The sequence below is a fragment of the Podarcis liolepis genome (assembly GCF_965112155.1).
Source record: "Podarcis liolepis genome assembly, chromosome: 8".
Taxonomy (NCBI): Eukaryota; Metazoa; Chordata; class Lepidosauria; order Squamata; family Lacertidae; genus Podarcis; species Podarcis liolepis.
Window position 1 is genome coordinate 42247669 of NC_139560.1, and position 23040 is coordinate 42270708.

General features: G+C 39.2%; 1 protein-coding gene across 14 annotated transcripts in view; it reads left to right on the forward strand.

Moving 5' to 3' along the window:
- TRAPPC8 (trafficking protein particle complex subunit 8) overlaps positions 1-23040 on the forward strand; it is a gene marked incomplete at its 5' end in the record, with an annotated part of 50170 nt that overhangs the window by 4931 nt on the left and 22199 nt on the right. For 4 of the 14 annotated variants that reach the window (XM_083517636.1, XM_083517642.1, XM_083517645.1 and 1 more), the window contains 10 exons: positions 4567-4650; positions 10283-10372; positions 11255-11429; positions 13034-13187; positions 13579-13669; positions 14442-14698; positions 17915-18030; positions 19342-19492; positions 22122-22222; positions 22769-22874. In XM_083517636.1, the coding sequence (XP_083373762.1) occupies positions 4567-4650; positions 10283-10372; positions 11255-11429; positions 13034-13187; positions 13579-13669; positions 14442-14698; positions 17915-18030; positions 19342-19492; positions 22122-22222; positions 22769-22874 (1325 nt within the window). The remainder of the gene's footprint in view (positions 1-4566; positions 4651-10282; positions 10373-11254; positions 11430-13033; positions 13188-13578; positions 13670-14441; positions 14699-17914; positions 18031-19341; positions 19493-22121; positions 22223-22768; positions 22875-23040) is intronic. The other 10 variants (XM_083517643.1, XM_083517644.1, XM_083517647.1 and 7 more) reach the window with 3 other exon arrangements.

The following is a 23040-nucleotide window of genomic DNA, read 5'->3' on the forward strand; positions in this document are numbered from 1 at the left end:
TCCAGAGGGTGGCGCGGAGCTGCCTGCGCTCCAGGGCTTCTTGCAGCTCCGTGCCACCCTCCGGATCCCGGCGCGAAGCTTCGCGCACCTCTCCACAAGCCTGGGGAGACCGGCGTGGCTCCCTAGGCTTGCAGATAGCAGGCTGTTCTAGGGGCTGGGGTCGGGGGAAGCTCAGGCTTCCCCCGCACCTGCCCCGTGCCTGGGGAGGGAAATTTTTTTTTCTTTATTCCCCCCCCCCCAAAAAAAAATTAGGTGAGTCCTATGGGGCGGTGCGTCCTATGGGGCGAAAAATACGGTACTTAGTGCTGTCATCAAAGTTAGCATTGTCCCACTATTGCTTCTCACCATTACTGCCCTCTCATCAATATTCATCTGGCTCATAGAATGCAGATGGACAAATAAGCAGCTGCAGGCCCCAGCCCCCATCATTTCTCCAAGTGAAGTGGCTGTCAGTAGTGAGGAAGGGTTCAGGTTCTGTGAGAAGCTTCCACCCCATAGATATGAAAGGAGCAACTTGCCTGATTTCTGCCCCTCCCTCCAAAAGGCAGCATAAGCTTTCTGCATGCCTATGTGGTATTATGTAATGAGATTCCTCAGTCCACATCACTGACAGTGTCCAGGAAGTGCAGAATGCATTTATGTCAGGCCACAATTTTTTACTGTATGTTAAGAAAGGGGTGAGAACTCTAGGGTAACATACAGTTCTGCCCTTAGATACAATTACTTATGGAAAAAATGTTGAATCCTGTACTACTTTTCTGTAGAAAAGTTGTGCAAGTGGACGTCTACTCTTGTAATGGGATTTCCCCTTCTCCTTGCAGCTCCCTGTGTTTCCCTTTCCCCCAAAATAGACTGGAGCACATTTTTTGGAGGGGATTCTGGAACGGGTGTGGGGAAGGAGAGGAAGGGAAAGTCGTCTTGTTTGAGTGGAAGTTTGTTTGGCTGGTGGGTGGTTACCATTGGATGTTGCCCATTAGATCTTACTCCCTTTAGCTAAAAGTTCTCTGCTTTTTGCTTAATGGGAGTAAAAATTGTTTTCTAAAAAACATTATTATATAGTGTCTGGATTAAGGGAGGCGAGGTAAGTGAAGTTTCATAAAACTAAAATATAAACATATTTCTAGAAATGCAACCTTCCTATTCATACTATTTGTAACATGTACGGTAAGTGAAAGCAGATCATAGTTGTTCTTTGTGTGGAGTGAAATCTGTACAAATTAAAATACATCCTATCATTTTTATTACACTTGTATTGCTGTAGCTCTCTGTCTGTGGCTGTTCATATACAACACATCCTCATTCTTTATTTGTACTATGTTGAAATCCAGTTAATGTGTGTAAGTTGCTTTAGATGACTCAAGTTTAGTTCTGTGTATTCACTTGACTGCTGATTAAGTAAAGTTTTTGTTTTTTGCATGGTCAGTATTTTGGTAGTGGAAGACAAAAACCCTGCAAAGGCTGTCTTTAAGACTGTATTTCTAGAAACACCTAACTAGAAGTTAAGCTCCGTGGAAATAATTTTATTACTTGAACCTTTCTGCTTGAAAATCTGCTGTACATGCATCACTTTTCTAGATTACCCCATGTCTTTATGTAATCATACTGTATGTATAAGCAGCAAATGAAACAGAGAAAATTGTTGTTATTTCTTTGTTTATTTATATTGTGTAAGCAGAGTGCATGACCTTTCAGAGTATATGAGGACAAGTCTACCCAAGAAACTTTGAATGGAATTCAGTGCTACTGTAATACAATTGTTCTGTCAGCGTAAACATTTCTACTTGCATATGGAACTATATTTCCTCCCCTCTCATGTGCTATTCTGGGGGTTTTCACGATCCTTCAGAGCAGTTCTTTTTGAGGGTTGGAAACCCCATTGTGTTAGTGGAAGTCCTTGCACTGGCTTGTGCTAGTGCATCAGGTTAGCTACACTTGAAAATGTGAAAGTGTAAGCAAGTGTTTTATCACTTTATCTACCAACACTTTATGCCAAAGTCTTCATGGAAAAAGTGTAATTTGAAGGAAAGGAGATGTAACATCATACAGATGTTCTTGGAGGCTGTTGAAGCACATGGAGCAGCATGAGAGAGAAAGGGCAACATGTTCTGAGGCTGCAGGAGACCTTCAGGTGGTAGAAAATGGTGGAGCTTTAGAAGGAAAGATCATGGGTAGGGCTGTTGGGATATAAAAAAGAATATGTAATGGGGTGTGAGGGTGAACAAGGCCATGAAAAAAGGACAAGGAACTTGTACTGGATCTAGGAGTGGAGATGTAACCGACATAGGATTTAAGAAGTGTTTTATCTATTTATCTGTTTATTTATTAAATTTATATACCATCTTTTGTCATGATCAGAGCAAATGACATAGGCAGCAGAGTACTAGATAGATATGATGAGACTGAGAGACAATTAAAGTCTAGAGAGGAAAAGATTGCAGCAAACTAGGTCAGGACTAGTCTACTTCGTTTTTGCAGAAGGAAAGGATTATAGTTTTTCAGTGTTGCAAGGGGAAAAGCTATGGTTTGAATATGAGGAACAAAGATGATCTAGGCATCAAAATGTGACTGGATGGTAATAATGCCAGTGAGAAAAGAAAGGTTAGAAAAAGTAGGGCTTTGGGGAAAATATGAAGTTTGGTCTTTGAACATAAAAAGTTTGAGGCTATAACAAAGCATTCAATGAGAAATATCAAAGAGGCAGTTGCAGATTGGATTGGAGTGGGGAGGGACAGCTTGCGGGTGGGAGAGAGAGTTGGGTGTTGTCTGCATATAAATAGGACTGATATACATAGAAATTGATGAAATTACCAAAGGGCTATGTAGAGCCAGCATTGGGAACTTGGGCCCAATGTATTTCTCCAGGCTCCTTTCTGGCCGTCAGGACTTTGCCTATGCTGGATACCCTCACCCCAGCCCTGCTGCTCATTATCTTTGAGTGTTTTTGCCCGGCTGGAATGTGTTCTACAACTGTGATCATGTCTCTTGCTTGCCAAATGGAGAGATGCATGTGTGTTTGTGTGTGTGTGAAACCTCTGATTTTGTTTGGAATATAGCCTACTGTAACAGTTTGTTGTTCTTTGGCTTTGGACCCACCACTGGCATGCAGCTTCTGGAAGGCCTGTCGTGATGGAATTTGGCCTTGAGCTTGATTGAGAATGAATAGCAGGGGGCTAAGAACAGATCACGGAGAGACCCCAACAGAGGGAGAGAAAGGATCTTTTATTGAAAGTAGGACTCCAGTAAAACCCAGAACTGGAGCACTAATATGTCACTCTCCACTTAGAGGATATGGTGTGAACTACAACTCGTGTTCCTGAGATATTTCTCAGGGGGGAAAAGCTGGTGTGAACAGACTTTTTGAATAGTATATTTTAAAATACACCCAGTATTTTAAACACTTAAAAACCCCAAAAACATTTTATATGCCCCTTGACATGTCTGAAGTATCCTACTCAAAGTATTAAATATATTTGAAAATGCATGGGCAATGGAAATGCTTTGGACATGTCAAAAGGCATGACTACTGACCATGTGAGAAGTTTCATTATTTGTTCCTGAAAAACTCTTGTCTCTTGTTATAGTTAGTTGGGTAATCAGTTGTCTGTCTTAGGTGTATGTCTCGGTTTTGCAAGTACATTATTTTCTGTATTCCAGTTAATTTTTTAAAAAAATATTATTTCATTTTATAATGTATAAAAAACAGAACAATTTTAGCAGCAGACAAAAATTAAAAGATGCAAAACAAAACTATAAAATTGCACATGAGTTAAAATAACAAAGTCCAAGGAAAGACTATCAACTTTATCATATCATTAAGTATAGTTTTAGAGTTGCCAGGCTTGTGATGAGTGTATGTGTGTGTTCCCATGACTGATGATACCTGTTGAATGGAGAAAAATATAGTTAATATAGATTGTTAATATTGTTTAGGTAGTTTTTTTAGTGATTGTGCTGGGATTGCCTTAAAAGTGTGTTCGAAGTGATGTTCTCTGTCTGGCTGATTTTCCCTGCTCCCCCCACCCCATGAAATGCCATTTTCTCTTTTGAACAATATCTGCATTTAAAGAAGAAGATGAAGACTTAGGGGTGTGTGAATATTTCAGTGAGCATAAGTCTTTTTTGTAATAAGCCCCAAAATGAAAATGCTACTTAGGTATTTTTTCAGTAAGCAACTGTTGTAGATTGATATTGTAAATATCCCATATGTTTAAACCTAGTTATGTTCTTAGTAAGACACAGTTACCCTATAACAAATGCTTAAAATATTCAATGTTACTGAATAAATTCTGTCAAATATACCTGCTTTCTCAGGAGCTTTAAAATATTCAAATTCTGAAGAGAATGAGAATGTTGCAGTTCACTCCAGACAAATTGCTCTTGGTTTTATATTTTTCATGTTTGGTTCTGAAAGTGTCCTATGTCCAGAGACGTCAGTGGAAGCTTAAGGGTTTTCATGTATCCAGTAGATTTTCACGTGCATATGAAGGAAGCTTCCTAAACCTGAACGAAGATGAAATGTATACAAACTACCTGCTTAGTTTAATACTTCCATGTTTTCTCTGTCAGATCTCTCAGTTAAAGCTAGTGTTCCTTGGTACAGTAGTTGGAAAGACACACTGATGGGACTGAACACATCCACGTTTTATTCAGGTATTTTGTGTGACTGGTGTGGGTTTCCTAAATAGTCCTTTCTATTCCTTTGTTATGCAACCCATCCATCTATTCTTACCACCCTACTACACTTTTCTTAGAATAGATTTCATTCCTAGAAATAAATATTGGTGATGGTTGCTGAGATCTTACCTTTTCTTTTAAATCCAATTGTGATTATTCCATAGATCAAAATGAAGAGAAAATCATTCTCTATTGACTTGATTGAGCATGCTGAATTTTAAATTGCTTGACTTTCCAGAAATGCTTGCCTCCTTTTCCTTTTTTAAACAAAAACTTTTTTGTGATAATTGGAAATAATAGTAGTGTTCAGATGAGTTGTAAGCTGCTGTTCACTACCCACCATATTTTTCTGAGCTGGGTTGTTGTTAATCATATTTTGTTTTAGGGTCTTGTAGTTTATAGCTTAACAAATGTATAGTTGCTCATTTGTTGCATGGAATTTGGTTGTCTTTCACTACAACAGCATTCCTGTGATATATTGCATTTGCCCAGCACATTATTCCTGGGAAAAGTTAGTTCTTTTCATTGTTAACAAGGCTGTTATGATTAATCTTGAATGTGATTGTGTGATAAACAGAAACTTAATTGACAGTGCTCGAGACATCAGTGGTTACTATTTTCTCCCTTGGCAAGCCACTTGGGCTGCAAAAAGGGACTTGCATGGAAGGAAGCATTGGTATTGAAACTAAGGGAGAAGTCTGCTGGTTTCCTCTTCCCTAAATTGATTATGTGTTTGGCAATTCCACTCTTTTCTAAGTATGTCTCAGATAGAGGAAGCAGGCACTAGGAATTTGAGTTCATTTAGACTTTGGTTAGATCCAGAATGTGCAGAGGATTTTTCTCTTTTTTATATTTCTTGCTATTAGGTCTTCAGTTCTCTCTCTCTCCCCTTTGTTGAAATCTCTTTGGGAGACATATATTGGAAATGTATTGGATAATGCACAGTGGGGAAACTATAGCTTACTCTTCCTTTAGCAGAGGTCATATGAGGTATTTTTCTCTATGCTGGGCCAGGTAAAGATGCAACTGCAAAGGAACAATTGGGAGCTTTAAACTCTGCTTCCAGTTGTTCCTTGACAAGCGGGGCTTGTATTTATGTAAAGGTAAAGGACCCCTGACAGTTAAGTTCAGTCACGAACGACTCTGGGGATGCGACGCTCATCTCGTTTTACTGGCCGAGGGAGCCGACGTTTGTCCACAGGCAGTTTTTCTGGGTCATGTGGCCAACATGACTAAGCCGCTTCTGGTGAAACCAGAGCAGTGCACGGAAACACTGTTTACCTTCCTGCCAGAGTGGTACCTATTTATCTACTTGCACTTTTTGGCATGCTTTCAAACTGCTAGGTTGGCAGTAGCTGGGACCGAGCAACGGGAACTCACCCCATCGCGGGGATTCAAACTGCTGACCTTCCGATCGGCAAGCCCTGGGCTCAGTGGTTTAGACCACAGCACCACCTGCATCCCTTGGGTTTGTATTTAGCACCTTTTAGATTTGGCACCAAATGCATGTCCACTTGAATTGATTCCACTTGGACACTCCCAATCAGAGCTCCCAGCTAGAACCACTAGCTACCAAATACGAGACTTGAAGGTTAACTTGCTTTTAACTTACTTTTTACCTAGAGGTGCATAACGAAAAACAGGCCACCCTGATCTTCCTTGATGTAGAAAAAGTGTTGGATAGTATCTCCTGGGTATTTATGAAATAAGTACTTAAAAAAAAAATGGAACCAGGTGATGCTTTCTTAAGAGGTATCAATGCTTTATATAAGGAACAAAGGGCAAATATTATAGTAAATAATATTATCTCAGAAAAATCTAATATCATGAAAGGAACTAGACAGGGATGTCTGCTCTCCTCGCTATTATTTATTCTTACCCTAGAAATTTTATTGCAAAATATAAGAAACAATGATAAAATTAGTGGAATAAGAGTGGGCAGACAAAACTATAAAACAGAGCAAAACTTTCGCAGACAGTATAGTCTTAACTTTGGAACTTTGGATGATCACCCTAAAAGGAAATTAGAGGAAATTACTGGCTGGAAAATAGAGGAAAAAGTGAAGTATTTAGGAGTGTGGTTAATGGCAAATAATCATAATATTTACAAGGCCAATTATATGAAGATTTCGAAAGAAATGAAAAAAGACCTAGATATATGGGGCAGAATGCATTCATCTTTAATGGTGAGAATCTCAGTGATAAAAATGAATATCTTCCCAAAAATGTTATTTCTGTTCCAAACGATCTCAATACTTAATGATGTATTCTAAAAGAATGGCAAAAATACCTGTCTAAATTTATATGGAGGAGGAAGAAACCCAGGATAAAATATAATACTCTTATTGATCTAAAAGATAGAGGGGGTTTCACACTCTCAGACTTAGAATTGTATTTTGAAGCGGCCTGCCTATGTTGGATAAAAGATTGGGTTTTGCTGGAAAACACACAGTTGTTTAAAGGGACCTGACGTCAAACATGGTTGGCATTCATGTATTGGTATGGCAAAGCTGAAATACACAAAAATTTCTCTAACCATGTTATTAGGAAAAATTAATTAGCGTATGGGGGGGGGATAAAACCGCATTGGAAAACTAAACACCAAGGTGATTATTCCCGATAGAAGCGGAGACAAGAAAAAAAAATTAACATGGGGGTTAAGTGGGGTACCTACAATGAGTTGTTAGATTTCTCAGAAGGAGAACTAAAAATGAAAAAAAAATTAGAAGATTAAAGAATTTATGTGTTGAATTGGCTAAATTATTATCAAATTAACTCCAAATTTAAGGCAGACAAAAAGTGGGGTTCACAGAACAACCATCACAATTTGAAAAAGAAAAAGAAAATAAATTTAAAATTTACTGCATGTTACGTGTTAAAAGAGATCTGTTTAAAAACGATCCACAGGTGGTATATGACGCCAAGCAGACTAGCCAAAATATTTAGATCTAAAAGTGACAAATGTTGGAAATGCCAAGAAACAGTTGGTACACTCTATCATTTATGGTGATTGTGGAGGAGAACTAAATAATTTTGGGACATAGTGTATAATGAACTTAAGAAAATATTTAAAAGAATGTTTCCCAACAATCCAGAAGCTTTTCTTCTGGGAATAGTAACAACAGAAATCCCCCCCCCCAAAAAAAAATTACCCTATGGATGTGTGTGACTACAGCTGCTTGAATTCTATTTGCACAAAAATGGAAAACAGATACACTACCATCAAGAGAAAAATTACATCTCAAAATGTTAGAATACTTAAATAGCCAGTATGACAGATAATTAAGAAATAAAAATGCTAAGAGACTGAAAGAGGATTGGATATTATATAGGGATTATATGGAAAAGTATAACAAGAAAATAATCATAACGAATTGAAAAAAATACTCAGCAGTAGATGTTATAATGTGAGATTATGGGGGATGACGGGACGACGAAGAGTGAGGCCGAGGAGGGGCTGGCGCCGCCGTATTAAGGCTGCTGTACACGCCCCCTCGGAGGCACCTGGTTGGGTGCCCGCCGATGGGCGTGGGCGCCAGCCAGGTGAGTGGGAGGCAGGGGGCTAACGCCCCCTGCTAGAGGCGGGGCTCGGGCTCCCGCCCACAACCACTCCCCTCCCTTCAGGAGGAGAGCCTTTATGTAAGGCAGTGGTGTCCAAACTTTTCAAGGAGGGCCAGATTTAATGAAATGAAGGGCCAACTTTTTTTTTAGGATTGAAGTTGTTGAGGTTTTTTAGGATTTTACCCCAGGAAATAAACTGCCACAGGGGCCAGATTAAACCGACCAGTGGGCCAGATTAGGCCCCTGAAACGGATTTTGGGCATGCCTGATGTAAGGTAATGAAAATAATTTCGTAGAGTAAGAAAAGACAGTTAAAAGGATAGTAGATAGGAAACCATGGAAAGAGTGGAAGGGAAGTTTAACTCAAGATATATATGATTTAAATAATCTTGGAAAAATATAGCTATGTTATTATTACTATCATATGTTTATGACTGATACCCATGCTATTTATTTTTATGTATGACTGTAACATAGTATGTGTTGTCAACGAGATATAACAGAAAAGCAAATAAAAAACCACAATTCTTTATTCTACATAAACTGCTTATAAGTTATGGATGATTAAGTGGTATATAAATACATAAGTAAAATATATAAAAAGTGATGATGGTTATGCTGAATGGTACAAAAGTGGTGTTTACGTTCCAGAATTAAAATATTAAAATACTGGGTTATGCTTTAACAAATGAATTGGGCCTTTACTTGAATGTGAGGTGCCTGTGAGCTTCTAATGGTATTTGTAAGAAAGCAATGCATTTACAGTCTTAAAAAAAGAAAAAAAGATGAAATCTATACAGTGGGTTTACTAGAAGGGAATAGTAGTCTTGGTTACTATACTTGTGGTGGTAACAAAACCTGAAAGGTGCTCATCTAACCACAACTATGACAACAAAACAAATTCCTGTTCTATGTTTTTCAAATTTAGAATTATACTATACCTATAACCAGTTTCATTATGATAAACGTGTGATTTTCGTAACATTGAATGTACATGACCAGTTGTGACCCTTCCAGACCTATACCTAGCATCTGGGAAAAACAGCCTTGTGGGCCTAATGAGTTCTGCAGCCTGGAGGTTCCCTTTGCCAGTGTTAGATCAATGTATGTTAGCTGTATTGCTTTTTGTTTAATATATTTTGATTGTTCTCTGAATAACCTCAGCATTAGATCAGGTTTCTTAAGTGGAGCTTACTTGTAATTTTGAATTGCAAAAAATGATATAACTGATTTTAGAATTTTAACAAAATGTAGGCTGCAATCATATATACACTTGCATTGTAATGCAGTTCACCAATCCATTTTACATTTTGTTATTCTGTACTTTAAAATAATAATCAGTGAATCTTGTATTGGGGCCCTTCTGTCACCTCTCCTCCCTAATTCTCTCCTCCCCTTTTTTCTCCCCAGCCATTTCCTCAACTCCTTTGTATGTTACAATGTCTTGCTTAGTCTTAGTTGTTTCTGTTTATTTGAAAACTGAATAAAAATTATGTATACACACGCTTAAGACTACAGACATCAGACTACATCTCATTGAACTCACTGGAGCTGACTTCTGAGTAACTTACAGATAGGGTTGCCATATTTCAAAAAGTAAAAACCAGGACACTCCAAAATTGTGTTTGTTTTTTTAGCGTGAATTCTGTTTTCGTTCAAATAAATGAAAAATTCCCAAAACTATACTACTGATAAGCTGTAGTTGTACAGGCATGGCAGTATGAATCAAATTGTATGGGAGTAGCAGAGGGGCGAAATCTTTCTGATGTTGCAGTACGCCGTGGAATATATTGTGAACCATATGAATGAAATCTTCATTAGCTTCCCTTTCTTTATGAATTGCAATCGTGAAAATAGTTTCTTCTAATCTTTGTCCAAATCATACTGCAGAAGTGCTCAATAACTAATTACTGCTGCTGTTAAGCTTAATAACTTTTTCCAAGACCTCTCCTGCTGGCAGTTAAGTTGTCTACTTTTTTTTTTAATAGCATAGTAGCTTGTCTCTTCATTTTAAATGTTTCTGTGATATCTTTTTAATTTATTTCAGCTACCACTCCATGGTTTGAGGCTTATCGAGAGAGCTTTCTTCAGTCTATGCCATCATCAGACCATGAATTCCTAAACCACTATGTAGCCTGTATCCTTTGGAACAGAAAGATAAATGTATGTTGTATATAAGATGCTTCTGTCCTACATCTGCTAGTAAAGAAGCTTGTTAAAAGGTGGGAACTGCAACAAAGCAATTCTGTTTCCAAAATCTTTATCGGAATTAATTGGGAGTATATGGTGCTTAAGGTCATTTTGTTTGTGTTTGAATTGTTTGATATTGAATTGCTAATAATTGCAGCAAAAACCTGCATTATTCAGAACCTTAAATTACTCTGTTTTTATGTGTTCTTGCTTGTACAGAACCCCTTTGCACCTCCCTTTGAACGAGCCACAATTACACCAGGAAGCCCTTAATTAACTATGGTTTCACATTTCATCTGAAATGGTAAACTGTGGTTTTCATCTTTGGAACAAGCCAGGATATTAATTCTTGGTTTGAACTTTTGTAATATCCTGGCTTGTTCTGATGCTGATAAACATAATTGGAGGCTTCCTGGTTTAATCACTGCTTGCAATATGAGGATTGTAGCTGGGTGAGGATTCTTGGGTACAGACCAGCTTTTAGTACTTTATCAAAGAATAATCTTGCAGTCATTTAGCTAATGGTAGCATAGCAAACAGACTGCAATGAGCCCATCATTTATACAACATTATTTTTAGACAGTATTTTATCTTCAGTTAGCTGCCACCTGTCTTGCTAAAGATGGATTATTATTATTATTATTATTATTATTATTATTATTATTATTATTATATTTATCACAAGTGACTTACTTGTAGCTTTTCTTTAGATGTAATTTAGGCATAGGTTTAAAAGAAGCACTGAAGTTGTTACTGGAACAATACCCAAGCCATTAACTAGTTCTTGGTTAACTTGTGAACTTGTGGTTCATCCTTAATGTCAACTAAGGTATGCTCGTGGTGTCATCTAGTGAACCTGAACCTGTGGAACAGTTTTTAAAGCTTTCACAAGAGCAGCATCAGATTCAACATAGTAATGAATACTCTTATCCAAAATGGTTCATTCCAAACACCCTCAAATACTATGTGTTGTTGCATGATGTGAGTTTAGGAGAGGAACAAAGGTGAGTAGGGTTGTCTAAGTGGCTTCTCTGACACTTTATAAGATTTCTGAAATGCCGATTTTAAACTTGCTAATGTCTACATGGTTTAAGATAATTCCATTATCCTCAGTTCTTGAACATACAGGTGTAATTCTTTCTGGTGTACAAAAACTATGTGTCTAATATAACTTGCTGTAACAAGCATAAATCATGTAGGACTATGCCGCTATAAATAACCCAAAAGAGAGAGCTGTATTCTTTTAAAGTAAATAGGTTAAATCAGATATTTTGGTCATGGAGGATTCCTAGATAAAGTGTGATTCCTCTGGCTCATGTTAAGGAAATTCTTTTAGGGTTTTGTGTTCTAAGTCATACATGTTTTTTCCTTTAGAATAAAAAATGGTGCTTTTTCAGAAAAATTCATGAGCTCTTCCATGAAGCAGTCAGGAAATGCAAGTGCTTGATATTGCAAAACACTCTAAAAGTTTGTTATTTAGTACCTTCTGCTACCATTGTGTACAACTGGGATGTGTGCATTTTTTAAATAGGAAATTGGACTTTTCAAATGGTTGTCTGCAGTTAGTCACTAGGACCAGAATTAGCCCGTAACAATATAAAACATAAACTGGTGAAAGAGTTTTTTTGCAAATGTGTTGCTGCTCTTAACCTGACTTTACAATAGTAACCTTAGGAAAGAACTCTGTTCTGTCTTAAAAAAAATAAGTGCTCAGGGTGGGGCGATTTACAAAATGGCATGTGCCAACACAATTTTATGCCGTTTATTGCTGTCCTGGCACTGCAGGCATATTACATGGATCCTACAGGGAAGCTGACTCCTACAGATATTTCACATTAGAATTGGCTTGAACATAATGGGTTAGATCAGGGGTCAGCAAACTTTTTCAGCAGGGGGCCGGTCCAGTGTCCCTCAGACCTTGTGGGGGGCCAGACTATATTTTGAAAAAAACAATAATGCAAGCGCACAATGAGCCCCAGTGGCTGCTTACCTGTGTCTTGCAAGCAGCAGGGGCTGGCGGCGGTGGAGGGATGATGAATGGCATGCGAAAGGGCTCTGGAGAGGGGCTGCTTAAAACGGCTGCTGCTTGAGCGCTACTACTGCTGGCACCAACAATGCCCAGCCCCCTTCCTCTAGGCAGGGTGGGGAGAAGCCAGGAGGAGGGAGGAAGGTGTCGCTGCTGCCGCCATGTGAAGGAGAGGGAAAGAATGTGCATGCTGGCGATCCACGCAGTGATTCCCGGACTGTCTGCAGGCCGGATCCAGAAGGCCATTGGGCCTGATCCAGCTCGCAGACCTTAGTTTGCCTACCCATGGGTTAGATCTAAGGTAAACATGCACAGTGGAGCTAGCAGAAACAACCCTTGTTCTTTATGCACTACATTCCCAAAATCTTCTATCAGTACCATGTTTGCCTCTTCTTAAATGTTCATCTGTCCTCTTCTTTTGTTTTCAAAATCTTCATCTTTTGATGTTTTTATTCATGCTGGAAGCTGCCCAGGTGGGCAGGGTAATGGCTACGTGAACATGCCAGGAATAAAGGTGAAGTTGCATTACCCGTCAAGAAGGATGATGTTTGAAAATATTCTGTAATACTTTACAATTTTTAGGGCTGATTCAATTTATGAAGAAATGAAACAGAGGTATGGGACTCAGGGGTGCTATTTACTTAAGATAAATTCTCGTGGGTCTAATCGAGGAGCAGACGAACAGATTCCTGATCCCTGGAGCCAGTATCTTCAGAAAAACACTATCCAAACCCAGGTATATTTTTTTACTGAAAACTTTTTCTGTACTATACTGAAGGGTCTCTTCACTCCTTTTGCTGTATGTGAGTCTGTTTATTTCTTTTAATAAATTACCGTATTTTTGCACCATAACACTCACTTTTTTCCTCATAGAAAGTAAGGGGAAATGTCTGTGCGTGTTATGGAGCGGGTGCCTACGGATGGCGGGGGGATCTGCTGCAGTCGTGAGCAGAGGATCCATGGTTCCCCTTCCTTCCCTCCTCCGTGGCTCGCTTTGAAACAGCAAAGTGGGAGAAGAGCCGCTGAGTGGGGAGGAGAGAGGAAATAAATTAGTGATTTATAGAAGTGTAAAATATGTTACATTTTCAGAAAGTTGAAACTGTTTTTTGTATGTTTTATCCTGACAGGAACCTTATGAAGATGGCCCATATACAGTAATTTCAAATAAGAATTCTGATCACTTTATACCACTGGATGGGTTAGGTAATGATTCCAAAGGTATATTTCTTTTTATAACAACTTAGTTTAAAAAATAAAAATAAACCAGTGGTTTATCAGAATACTGCAACTGCAGGTCCCATTATAATCATGCCAGAATGTGCCCTTATTTCATCATGGTATAATAAGGTAACTGCCATCAAAATTGTGTAATATGAGCAGTGTTTTTTTCTTGGGCGATGCAGGGGTATGCATGCCCCTAAACATTTTCTGAATCTAAGTTTGGCCTCATTGAGGGGTAGTATTTCAATATTAGTAGGAAAATGAGCATATCCCTAAACATTTTTTAAGAAAAAAAGCACTGGATAAGAGCTGCAAATCCCCACCTCAAATCTCAGTTCTCCTATGAGCTCTTTTGATGGCCACCTACAAACTACTAACTCATTGTCTCAGTCCCCTTTTGAAACAATACTAGCAAAATTTGCATAATTATTCTTTGACTGGGCTTAACCATCCAGGGGTCATTTACCCTTACCTACCTTTTACCTTTAATGTATCCATGTAGACTGGGAAAATCTAACATACACTTATATTTTATTTTGCATATTGGTATAATGATTTGATTAAAATACAACTAATCTAATTTGGAATGGAGTAATAGTAGCTGTAAAATATGTTGTATACAGAGGATTGACCACTCTGAATTATAGTAACTTTCAGTACATTTTAGAAAGGTGGGATATCAGTTAACTCATAATCACTTGCTAAAATTCCAATCCCTAGTATCAGAGCTTATTTAAATGGGTAATTGTTTACATATTTTGTTTTTCAGTAGATGGTTTATCAAATAATTTTAAGAGTCATCCACTTCAATTGGATCACACTAGTGAGAGTGGTTGTTTTGATGGCACTGATTATGTGAAACCAAATTCATCCATGCATGAATCGAAGAAGTCAAATACATGGACACCTCATGGCACCTGTTTGACACTCACAGATCATGATCGAATTCGACAGTTCATACAGGAATTTACCTTTAGAGGGCTTTTGCCACATATAGAGAAAACGATCAGGCAACTTAATGACCAGGTAAGTCATTCACCCTCTAAGCCTTTTTGCCTAGCTGATAAATAAACTCAGGAAGATATGCACTTTAATCTGTTTTATCTATAGTAGATGTAACAGGCATCTAGTCAACGTCTATGTTTGCTTACAACAAAGTGGTCTGCCTGTTTTCTGGAGTTAATGCCCTCCTGATACTCCTTCCCTCCTTGCTTCAGTTCCAGTCAGGCTGTCTGGAAAAAAGACTGAGCGTTTTCTTCAGAAAAGCCTTGTGTTACTCCTATTGGTCTCGTGGCTCTGGGTGGCGCTTCTGATCTTACCATCATTTGTCATTTTTGCTTCTGGCCTCCAGATGGGATCATCTGTTGCCCGGAGTTATTTTTTGTAGGAACCCAAACCCATCTGACAGAATGTGAATCATTAGCTTTTCCTTCTCCCGTCTCAGGGGACCTGTGTCAGGCTTAGAACTACTTTTGGATAATTTTTTTTCACATGCATCAAGGAATCAGGAAGACTGAAGTGGTCAGATATTCTAAAATCACCATCTTGAGACGCAGAGGTTGAGCCTTGAAGCTAAATACTTCAAGGACCACCTCTCCCCATATGAACTGACCCAGACTCTGCAATAATAATAGTGACACCCTTCTTGGTGTGCCCCCTCCCCAAGAGGTCCAGGGTGTGTGTGACAACACGAGAAACAGCATTTTCTGCGGTGGCTTGCCGTTTGTGGAAGGCTTTCTCCATGGTACCATTTGGGGTTACTTTAAAAAAAAGGAATTAGTGCTGCTGCTGCTACTGCAGCAGCAGAAATCTATCCTGTTTAGACAGATCCCAAAACTTTATTGCTAAATTAGTAATGAGGGTTGGGGTTTAGAAATGACACTGCTCCTTGGGACACGTCTACTTCAGCCTGTTTCCTAATCTGGTTGTTGCTAGTTTCTTCCATTAAGACAGTTTGAGGTAGTTGGTAGTGATCCCGCTGGTAGGTTTTTTAATTTGTGAATTCGTCTTAATTTTTTTCTGTAGTAATAGGGTTTTTTTAGCATTACTGCACAGTATGCCTTGTCTGATGAAAAATTCCTGTGTTTTGCTACAGCATAGGCGGGGAACCTTTTTTGTCTGGACAGGCTGGATCTTTATCTTCCCGTAACCCAGGATCCAACTTTGACAGATGGGTGATCTCACCCACTTGTAATCCTCTGATTTTGTAATGATGCTTGGCAGGGGGTTGGACTCGATGGCCCTTGTGGTCTATTCCAACTCTATGATTCTATGATTGATGGGTGGGAGGGTGGGTGGTCCTGCTTACCTGTCAAGGTTGGCCTGTCTGGGTGTGGTTAGCTAGAGCCTAGGTATTGGTTGATGAGTGGGAAGTTCAGGCCTGCTTTCTACAAGGTTTGGGTGTGCCCATCTGAACCATACACAGTCATACCTTAGTTCTCGAACGCCTTGGTGCTTGTATGTTTTGGCTCCTGAGAGCCGAAAACCCCGAAGTAAGTGTTCCGGTTTTCGAACGTTCTTTGGAAATTGAACATCCGACTTGGCTTCTGCGGTTTCCGATTGATTGCAGGAAGCTCCTGCAGCCAATCAGAAGCTGCACCTTGGTTTTTGAATGGTTCCGGGAGTCGAATGGAGTCCCAGAACGGATTAAGTAGGACAACCAAGGTACCACTGTAATACTTTTCTGTGTCTTTACCTTGCACATGGCATCACATATGATATGAGTTGTGGGACGGTAGGCATTGTTTTTGGAAACTGGACTTACAGGGCAAATGTAAAGGCTTTGCAGGCCAAATTTTGCCAGGGCTGGAGGTTTTCCATCACTGTGCTACAGACATTGATAACTTCTGATCATCTTAGCTTGTCTCTAGGAAGAAAGCTATATTTAGATGAAGGCCTGCTTCAGTATTAAAAAGTGCAACACTTCATTTTTTAGGGTGATCTATACAGCTCTGAACATAGCTTGCAGCTTTTCATAACATTTAAAAACTTCATAATATAGGGTCTGACTCTACAAAACCTGCTTTCTCTTTACAATTTCCCATGAATGGCTTCTAGCACTAGGACCATGAAACAGTCGCAGTGCATAGTGCCTTAAAAATGGCAAACACAGCCTTATTAGACCTATCCTTTTCAATATTTTATATTCAAAGGAAATTTTTCATAAATCTTACCACATTCAAAGGAAAAATCACCATCTTGTTTCTTTGGAGGACAGGTAAGACCCACATAAATAAAAAATGTTTGTGTGTTTATTTCCTACTAGGGAAAATGTGTGTTGACTTCTAAAAAACAACAACCTTTGATTCAGCTCAGATCTCTGTTTAAAAAATAACACTTGGTTGTTTCACTAAAGCTTTATTGCAGTGCATGTGCAAAATGGGTTCAGAGTTGTGTTCACATTTGCAGACTTACCCTTAACCATAGAGTAGAGCATGACATTCAAAGCTTAATTCTAAAGAGTTTCGTTTCCTTAGCAGTAGCTATGAAATGTAACATTTCCTGGTCTCTTGACCCTGATCAGAAGAGCCTCATGTAGATTTACGGCTCCCTTCACCCAGTCCCTCCCATTTCCAGTGCCAGTTCTCTCCACCATTCCCCTGAATGACTGAAGCATGTTGAAGGGTTACATCAGCACTAGCTTCAAGCATGGTGAGTGCTAATCCAGCCCCTCACTCCATAATTTCTGGTCATACGTACATTGGTAAACCTGATTCTATTATTTAGTCATCACTTTTATACCCCACCTTTCCTCCAAGGAGCTCAGTGTGGCCTATATGATTCTCTTTCTCTCCATTTTATCCTCACAACAACCCTCTGAGGTAGGTTAGGATAAGAGACTAACTGACACAAAGTCATCCAGTGAACTTCATTGCTGAGATCTAACCACTACATCACACTGGCTTTGTTAACCATGGTGAAAGGTGGTGCAGATGTAATATTTAAGGCTGTCTGAGGAATAGTGGGATGAATTTGCATGTGAAAGGGAAAGGACTTTGTGATAGTTACCATTCTCCTGATCTTTTAATTGAACTTAGAGATTGCGCCCATACCAACACACAAACATTAAAAGCTGTTTTCTGAAGACTACATCAGAAGTATACTTGAACATTTCAATTCTTGATTTTGCAAGGGAAGCAGTCTTTAAATTGGTTTAAAAATCTTTGTAACATTATTTGCTCATAAAATAATAAACTATGTTGCAATTCTGTGATACTATAAGATTATCATTTTATTTTTCAGTTGATATCCAGGAAAGGCCTGAGTCGCTCACTATTTTCTGCAACCAAAAAATGGTTTAGTGGCAGTAAAGTTCCAGAGAAAAGTGTAAATGAGCTAAAAAGCACTTCTGGCTTGTTGTGAGTAGATCTACTCGCCATAAAAATGTCAAGTACTTGATTTCTATTAGGTTTTGCCTTACTGATTTCCATATGTTCCTTGTGATTTCTCTTGTCATTGATTCACACATTGGCTGTATTCACACAATAATATCTCTTCTTAGTAAGCTCAAATGTGTATAGACCTTCTGTTAGCACACAGAACCATGTCCCTCTGAGATTAAACCAGAGAATAAGCTTTACACTGAGATTAAACTAGGAAGTCTTCAGTTAACCATAGTTTCTCATTATATCTGAACCAACAAACTATGATTACTGGCTTGGAATAAATCAGGGTATTAGACTTGCTTCAAACTGTAGTTTAAGATCCTGGCTTCTTTAGAAGCTGGTGACAACAATTTCCAAGTTTGGATGTAACTATGCTTAATCAAAAATTCCATATTTAGATGCAGCACATCAAAAAAGGAAGAAGAAAGGGGCTACATTCATTGACAGAAGGCCTGTGCACATCTTGGCTTATTAAACTGAGATATGATCCTTCGCATCAGGCAATTAAGTTTGTTATCCTAATTTGTTCAAAGATTAAAAACTTGCATCCACTTTAGGCTTATAATTTTTGTTTTTAGTGGTGATGGTTGTGTGAAGATTTTCTTTAAAGGTATTGATTAACACTAGTAACATCAGTTAAATACGTGTTCTTAACTACCTCCATTGCATGCCTTCTAGATATAAAGCATAACACTTCTGCATTTTAATAAGTAGGTATGGTTCATCTACATGCCCTGGGACTGCTGATTTATCAACTATTCCTTTTTTAACTTGTACAACTATTGTAACTAAAAAAACACACAAAAGTTGACAAGAATCCTGCTATTTTAATCCACATTGGAAATCTGTATTATATTCTTGAGCATGCCTGTAAAAACTCTGTCCTTCAGATTACCGCTGAAATTAGAGGTGATGTTTAACACTACAAAAATTATGCTATTTGCCTTTGGTCACTGAGTTTGGTCCACAAAGTTTTTGCTCTGTGATTGGAAGGAGCTTCCTGTCACTGGAGGACTTCTTCCATGGAGTCTCTCATTTTGTTCATGGGATGAATTCATCCTCATCCATGGAATCCATCCATTCCATGTGTTTGGAAACAGCTGCTAGATACTAACCAGAGATGGTGGTTACTTTAGTGCCCTTCTTTTGAGCATTCAGAGGTTGGTAATTCAGGAAAGCACAACGTTGAAGTATCTGTACCTTGGTTTAAGTCTTGTGTTATTAAGAATGCGGTATGTTCTGTTTCCCTCAAATTTTATTTTTCATAATGTCTTACATTTTTAGGTATCCTCCAGAAGCGCCAGAGCTTCAGATCAGGAAAATGGCAGATCTGTGTTTCTTGGTGCAACATTATGAACTGGCATACAATTGCTACCATACAGCAAAGAAAGACTTTTTGAATGATCAAGCAATGCTTTATGCAGCAGGAGCACTGGTTAGTTCATTAATATTGATTGTTTTGGAATGGTAAACAATTCCTATTATCTATATGATAACCTCTTTTTAGCTAAAACGAAGTTTAATGGGCCTCCTAGTAAAATGAAATTGTTGTAACACACATCTCATGTAACACACATCTGTATATGTTGAGCTTCTGGAATTAAGCTAAATATTATCCAGAAACCTTGAAAGTTGTCACAAGCATAAAGGGATTAGGCAGATTCCCAGAAGGGAGGTCTATCAGTCACTAATAGCCATGAGTGATATACTGAACCTAATAGGAAGAGCAGGAGGCTCTTAATCTCAGCGTTGTGGGTTCAGATTCCTGCATTGGAGGGGTGCGGATTAGATAACACTCGTGGCCCCTTCCTACTCTACAGTTTAATGATTCAAGCAGTATGCCTTTGAACACCAATTGTTACAGGCAAATGGTGGCAGGGGAATGTTTTCGCCTTCCATGTCCTGTTTCTGGGCGTGGAATCTTGTTGGCCACTGGTATAACTAAATGGACCTATTCGGTCTTGTCTAGCAGGGATCTCTACACTCGTATGAAATGAATGCTCATATTTGCAGAAAGTCAAACATTTCAAAACTATTGTCAGCCAGTTATAAGACCTAAATTTAATAGATCCATGACTTTTAATTTGTTAGTAATAGCTGATGTCAGAGTAAGGTAGTGCCTTGATTCAGTTATCTTGAAGACCAGAGACAGGTAGTGCTTTATTCAATCCCAAGCCATTTTTTAAAATCTGGTGTGAACAGTGTTTATCACTTTTTTCAGAGGTGGGGGAAAGGGGAGTGAGGTTTGGAAAGAATTGGCAAATTAGAATTAGAGAGAATAGGGAGTTTTATCTGACATACTGCCTTCCCACACAGAAACAAGATGATACTTCATATCCTATGTTTCTAATTCAAACAGGTTGGGTGGCTAGGTGGGTGATTTGTAGAGTTGGCATTTACCCACCTTTGGTCATGTTGCATATCATCTATGTCATAGAATCATAGAACTGTAGAGTTGGAAGAGACCAGTAGGTTCATATAGTCCAAACCCCTGCACATGAAGCAATCTTTTGCCCAATGTGGGGCGAAGAAGAAGAAGAGGAAGAAGAAGAAGAAGAATTTATTTGTACCCCACCTATCTGGCTGGGTTTCCCCCAGCCACTCTGGGCAGCTTCCAACAAAATAAATACAATAGTCTATTAAACATTAAAAGCTTCCCTAAACAGGACTGCCTTCAGATGTCTTCTAAAAGTCTGGTAGTTGTTTTTCTCTTTGACATCTGGTGGGAGGGCATTCCACAGGGCAGGTGCCACTACTGAGAAGGCCCTCTGCCTGGTTCCCTGTAACTTGGCTTCTCGCAGCGAGGGAACTGCCAGAAGGCCCTCAGCACTGGACCTCAGTGTCCGGGCAGAACTATGGGGGTGGAGACGGTCCTTCAGGTATACTGGGCCGAGGCCATTTAAGGCTTTAAAGGTCAGCAATAACACTTTGAATTGTGCTCGGAAATGTACTGGGAGCCAATGTACCGTATTTTTCGTCCCATAGGACGCTCCGTCCCATAGGACGCACCTAGGGTTTTTTTTTTGGGGGGGGAAATAAAGGAATTTTTCCCCCTTTCTTTCCCCCCCAAAACCAGGTCGGGGAACAGCGGGATGGCGGCGCTGCGCCTCCCCGCTGTCCCCCGAGCTTGTGGGACTGGCCGATGTCTGCCCGAAGCGCGGGGTGCTCTGCTTCAGGGCGCTCCGTGCAGCAGGCTGCTATCCGCAGCCTAGGGAGCCCTGCGGGAATTCCCGCAGGGCTCCCCAGGCTGCGGATGTCTGCCCGGCGCGCGGGGCGCTCTGCGCACCGACCCCTCTCGCTCTCCAAGCTTCAGCGAAAGCCTGTATTCGCCCCATAGGACGCACACAGATTTCCCCTTCATTTTTGGAGGGGAAAAAGTGCGTCCTATAGGGCGATAAATACGGTAGGTCTTTCAAGACTGGTATTATGTGGTCTCGGCAGCTGCTCCCATAACCCTGAGATTAAGAGTCTCATGTTCTACCAACTGAGCTATCTAGTCCTTCTATAGTTTAGAGTATTTGATCTACTATTGTGAAAGAGAAGCATATAACTAGCATTTGACCAGAGTTGGAGGAGGAGGTTGTTGGCATTTTAGATGGTGCAATTAAAAGAACATTCAGAGAAGGGAATCAGAATTTAGGAAGCAGGATGCAGATTTCACATGGCCCCTTCCAAATTCCCCACGTTCCCTTCTGTCTTGGTTTGATCTTACATGTGACTGTTAGTAGCCCATGTTAAATAAATCAAAACAAAACAGACTCAATTTTAATCAGGTTTTTCAAAGTGACTTTAAAGGTAACCTGAGCATCCTTGCTGAATATTCATCATTATTTCCTTGTAGAATCATCTTCTTGTAAGTTCTGAGGGTTTGAAGATTTGTGGGGGTTTTTGTGTGTGAACCATTTAAACTTTATAGAAGCATACATGAAAACACAAATCACCCTGCTGCAAAATGCAGTTGAATCATAATAGAGTGTGTATGTGAAATTTACTTGAATACGGATTGTTTGTAATAAAAGCTTTGTAGCAAAAATAGTAGATAATGACCAATTGTTGTTTTATAGGAAATGGCAGCAGTATCTGCTTTTCTGCAGCCAGGAGCACCTAGACCATATCCTGCCCATTACATGGATACTGCAATTCAAACATATAGGGATATTTGCAAGTAAGTGTGGCTATTTATTTTCAGTTCTTCCTGGTAGAAGATAGATTGTAGTCTTACTGAATATTGTTTTCATTCCTCAATGGGTAATTCATGATTACTCTGGGTAATACCAGTAATATGGGGTGCTGGCGGTGGTGGTGTTGTAGTTCAACTTTTGAATAAAATGGCTCTGGTTGACTAGGCAGAGTCCAGCCGCAACAAAGTTACTTTTCGCCTACCAGAGGGAAAATCCAAATACTCTAAAATTAAGCATGTATTTAGTTCTACAAGAGCTCACAAGTTTTATAATTAACTTATCAAAGAAGAAACCTGGTTAAATCCTGTGCAGATGCTCCATGTAACTTATATATTGCAGTGCTAGTTAGTCCTTCTAGCCCTGAACACAATGAGACCACCTTTGATAAAGGCAGGGCCGTGGTAATTCTGTTTAATTAAAATGTGCCATTCATATACTAATCTGACATTCATATACTAATCTGTCAAGCACCACTGATAAAACATGCATTATAAGATATATGTAACTGGGCTTGATTTTATGTCTTTTAGGAACATGATGCTGGCAGAGAGATGTGTGCTGCTTAGTGCTGAAGTATTAAAAAGCCAAAGTAAATATTCAGAGGCAGCTGCTCTCCTGATACGTTTAACCAGTGAGGTAAAGAAGATTTCTATTAGCTGGTCTTGTGCTTTGAAATGAGACAGGCTTTCTTTGAACTTTTTCTAATAAATAACTAAATTATAAAATAGAGCTTTCTAGATAGAAAGTTGTAATGGCCCTTGGGGAAAAAAGATTATCATGTCAGATGTTGATTCTAACTATT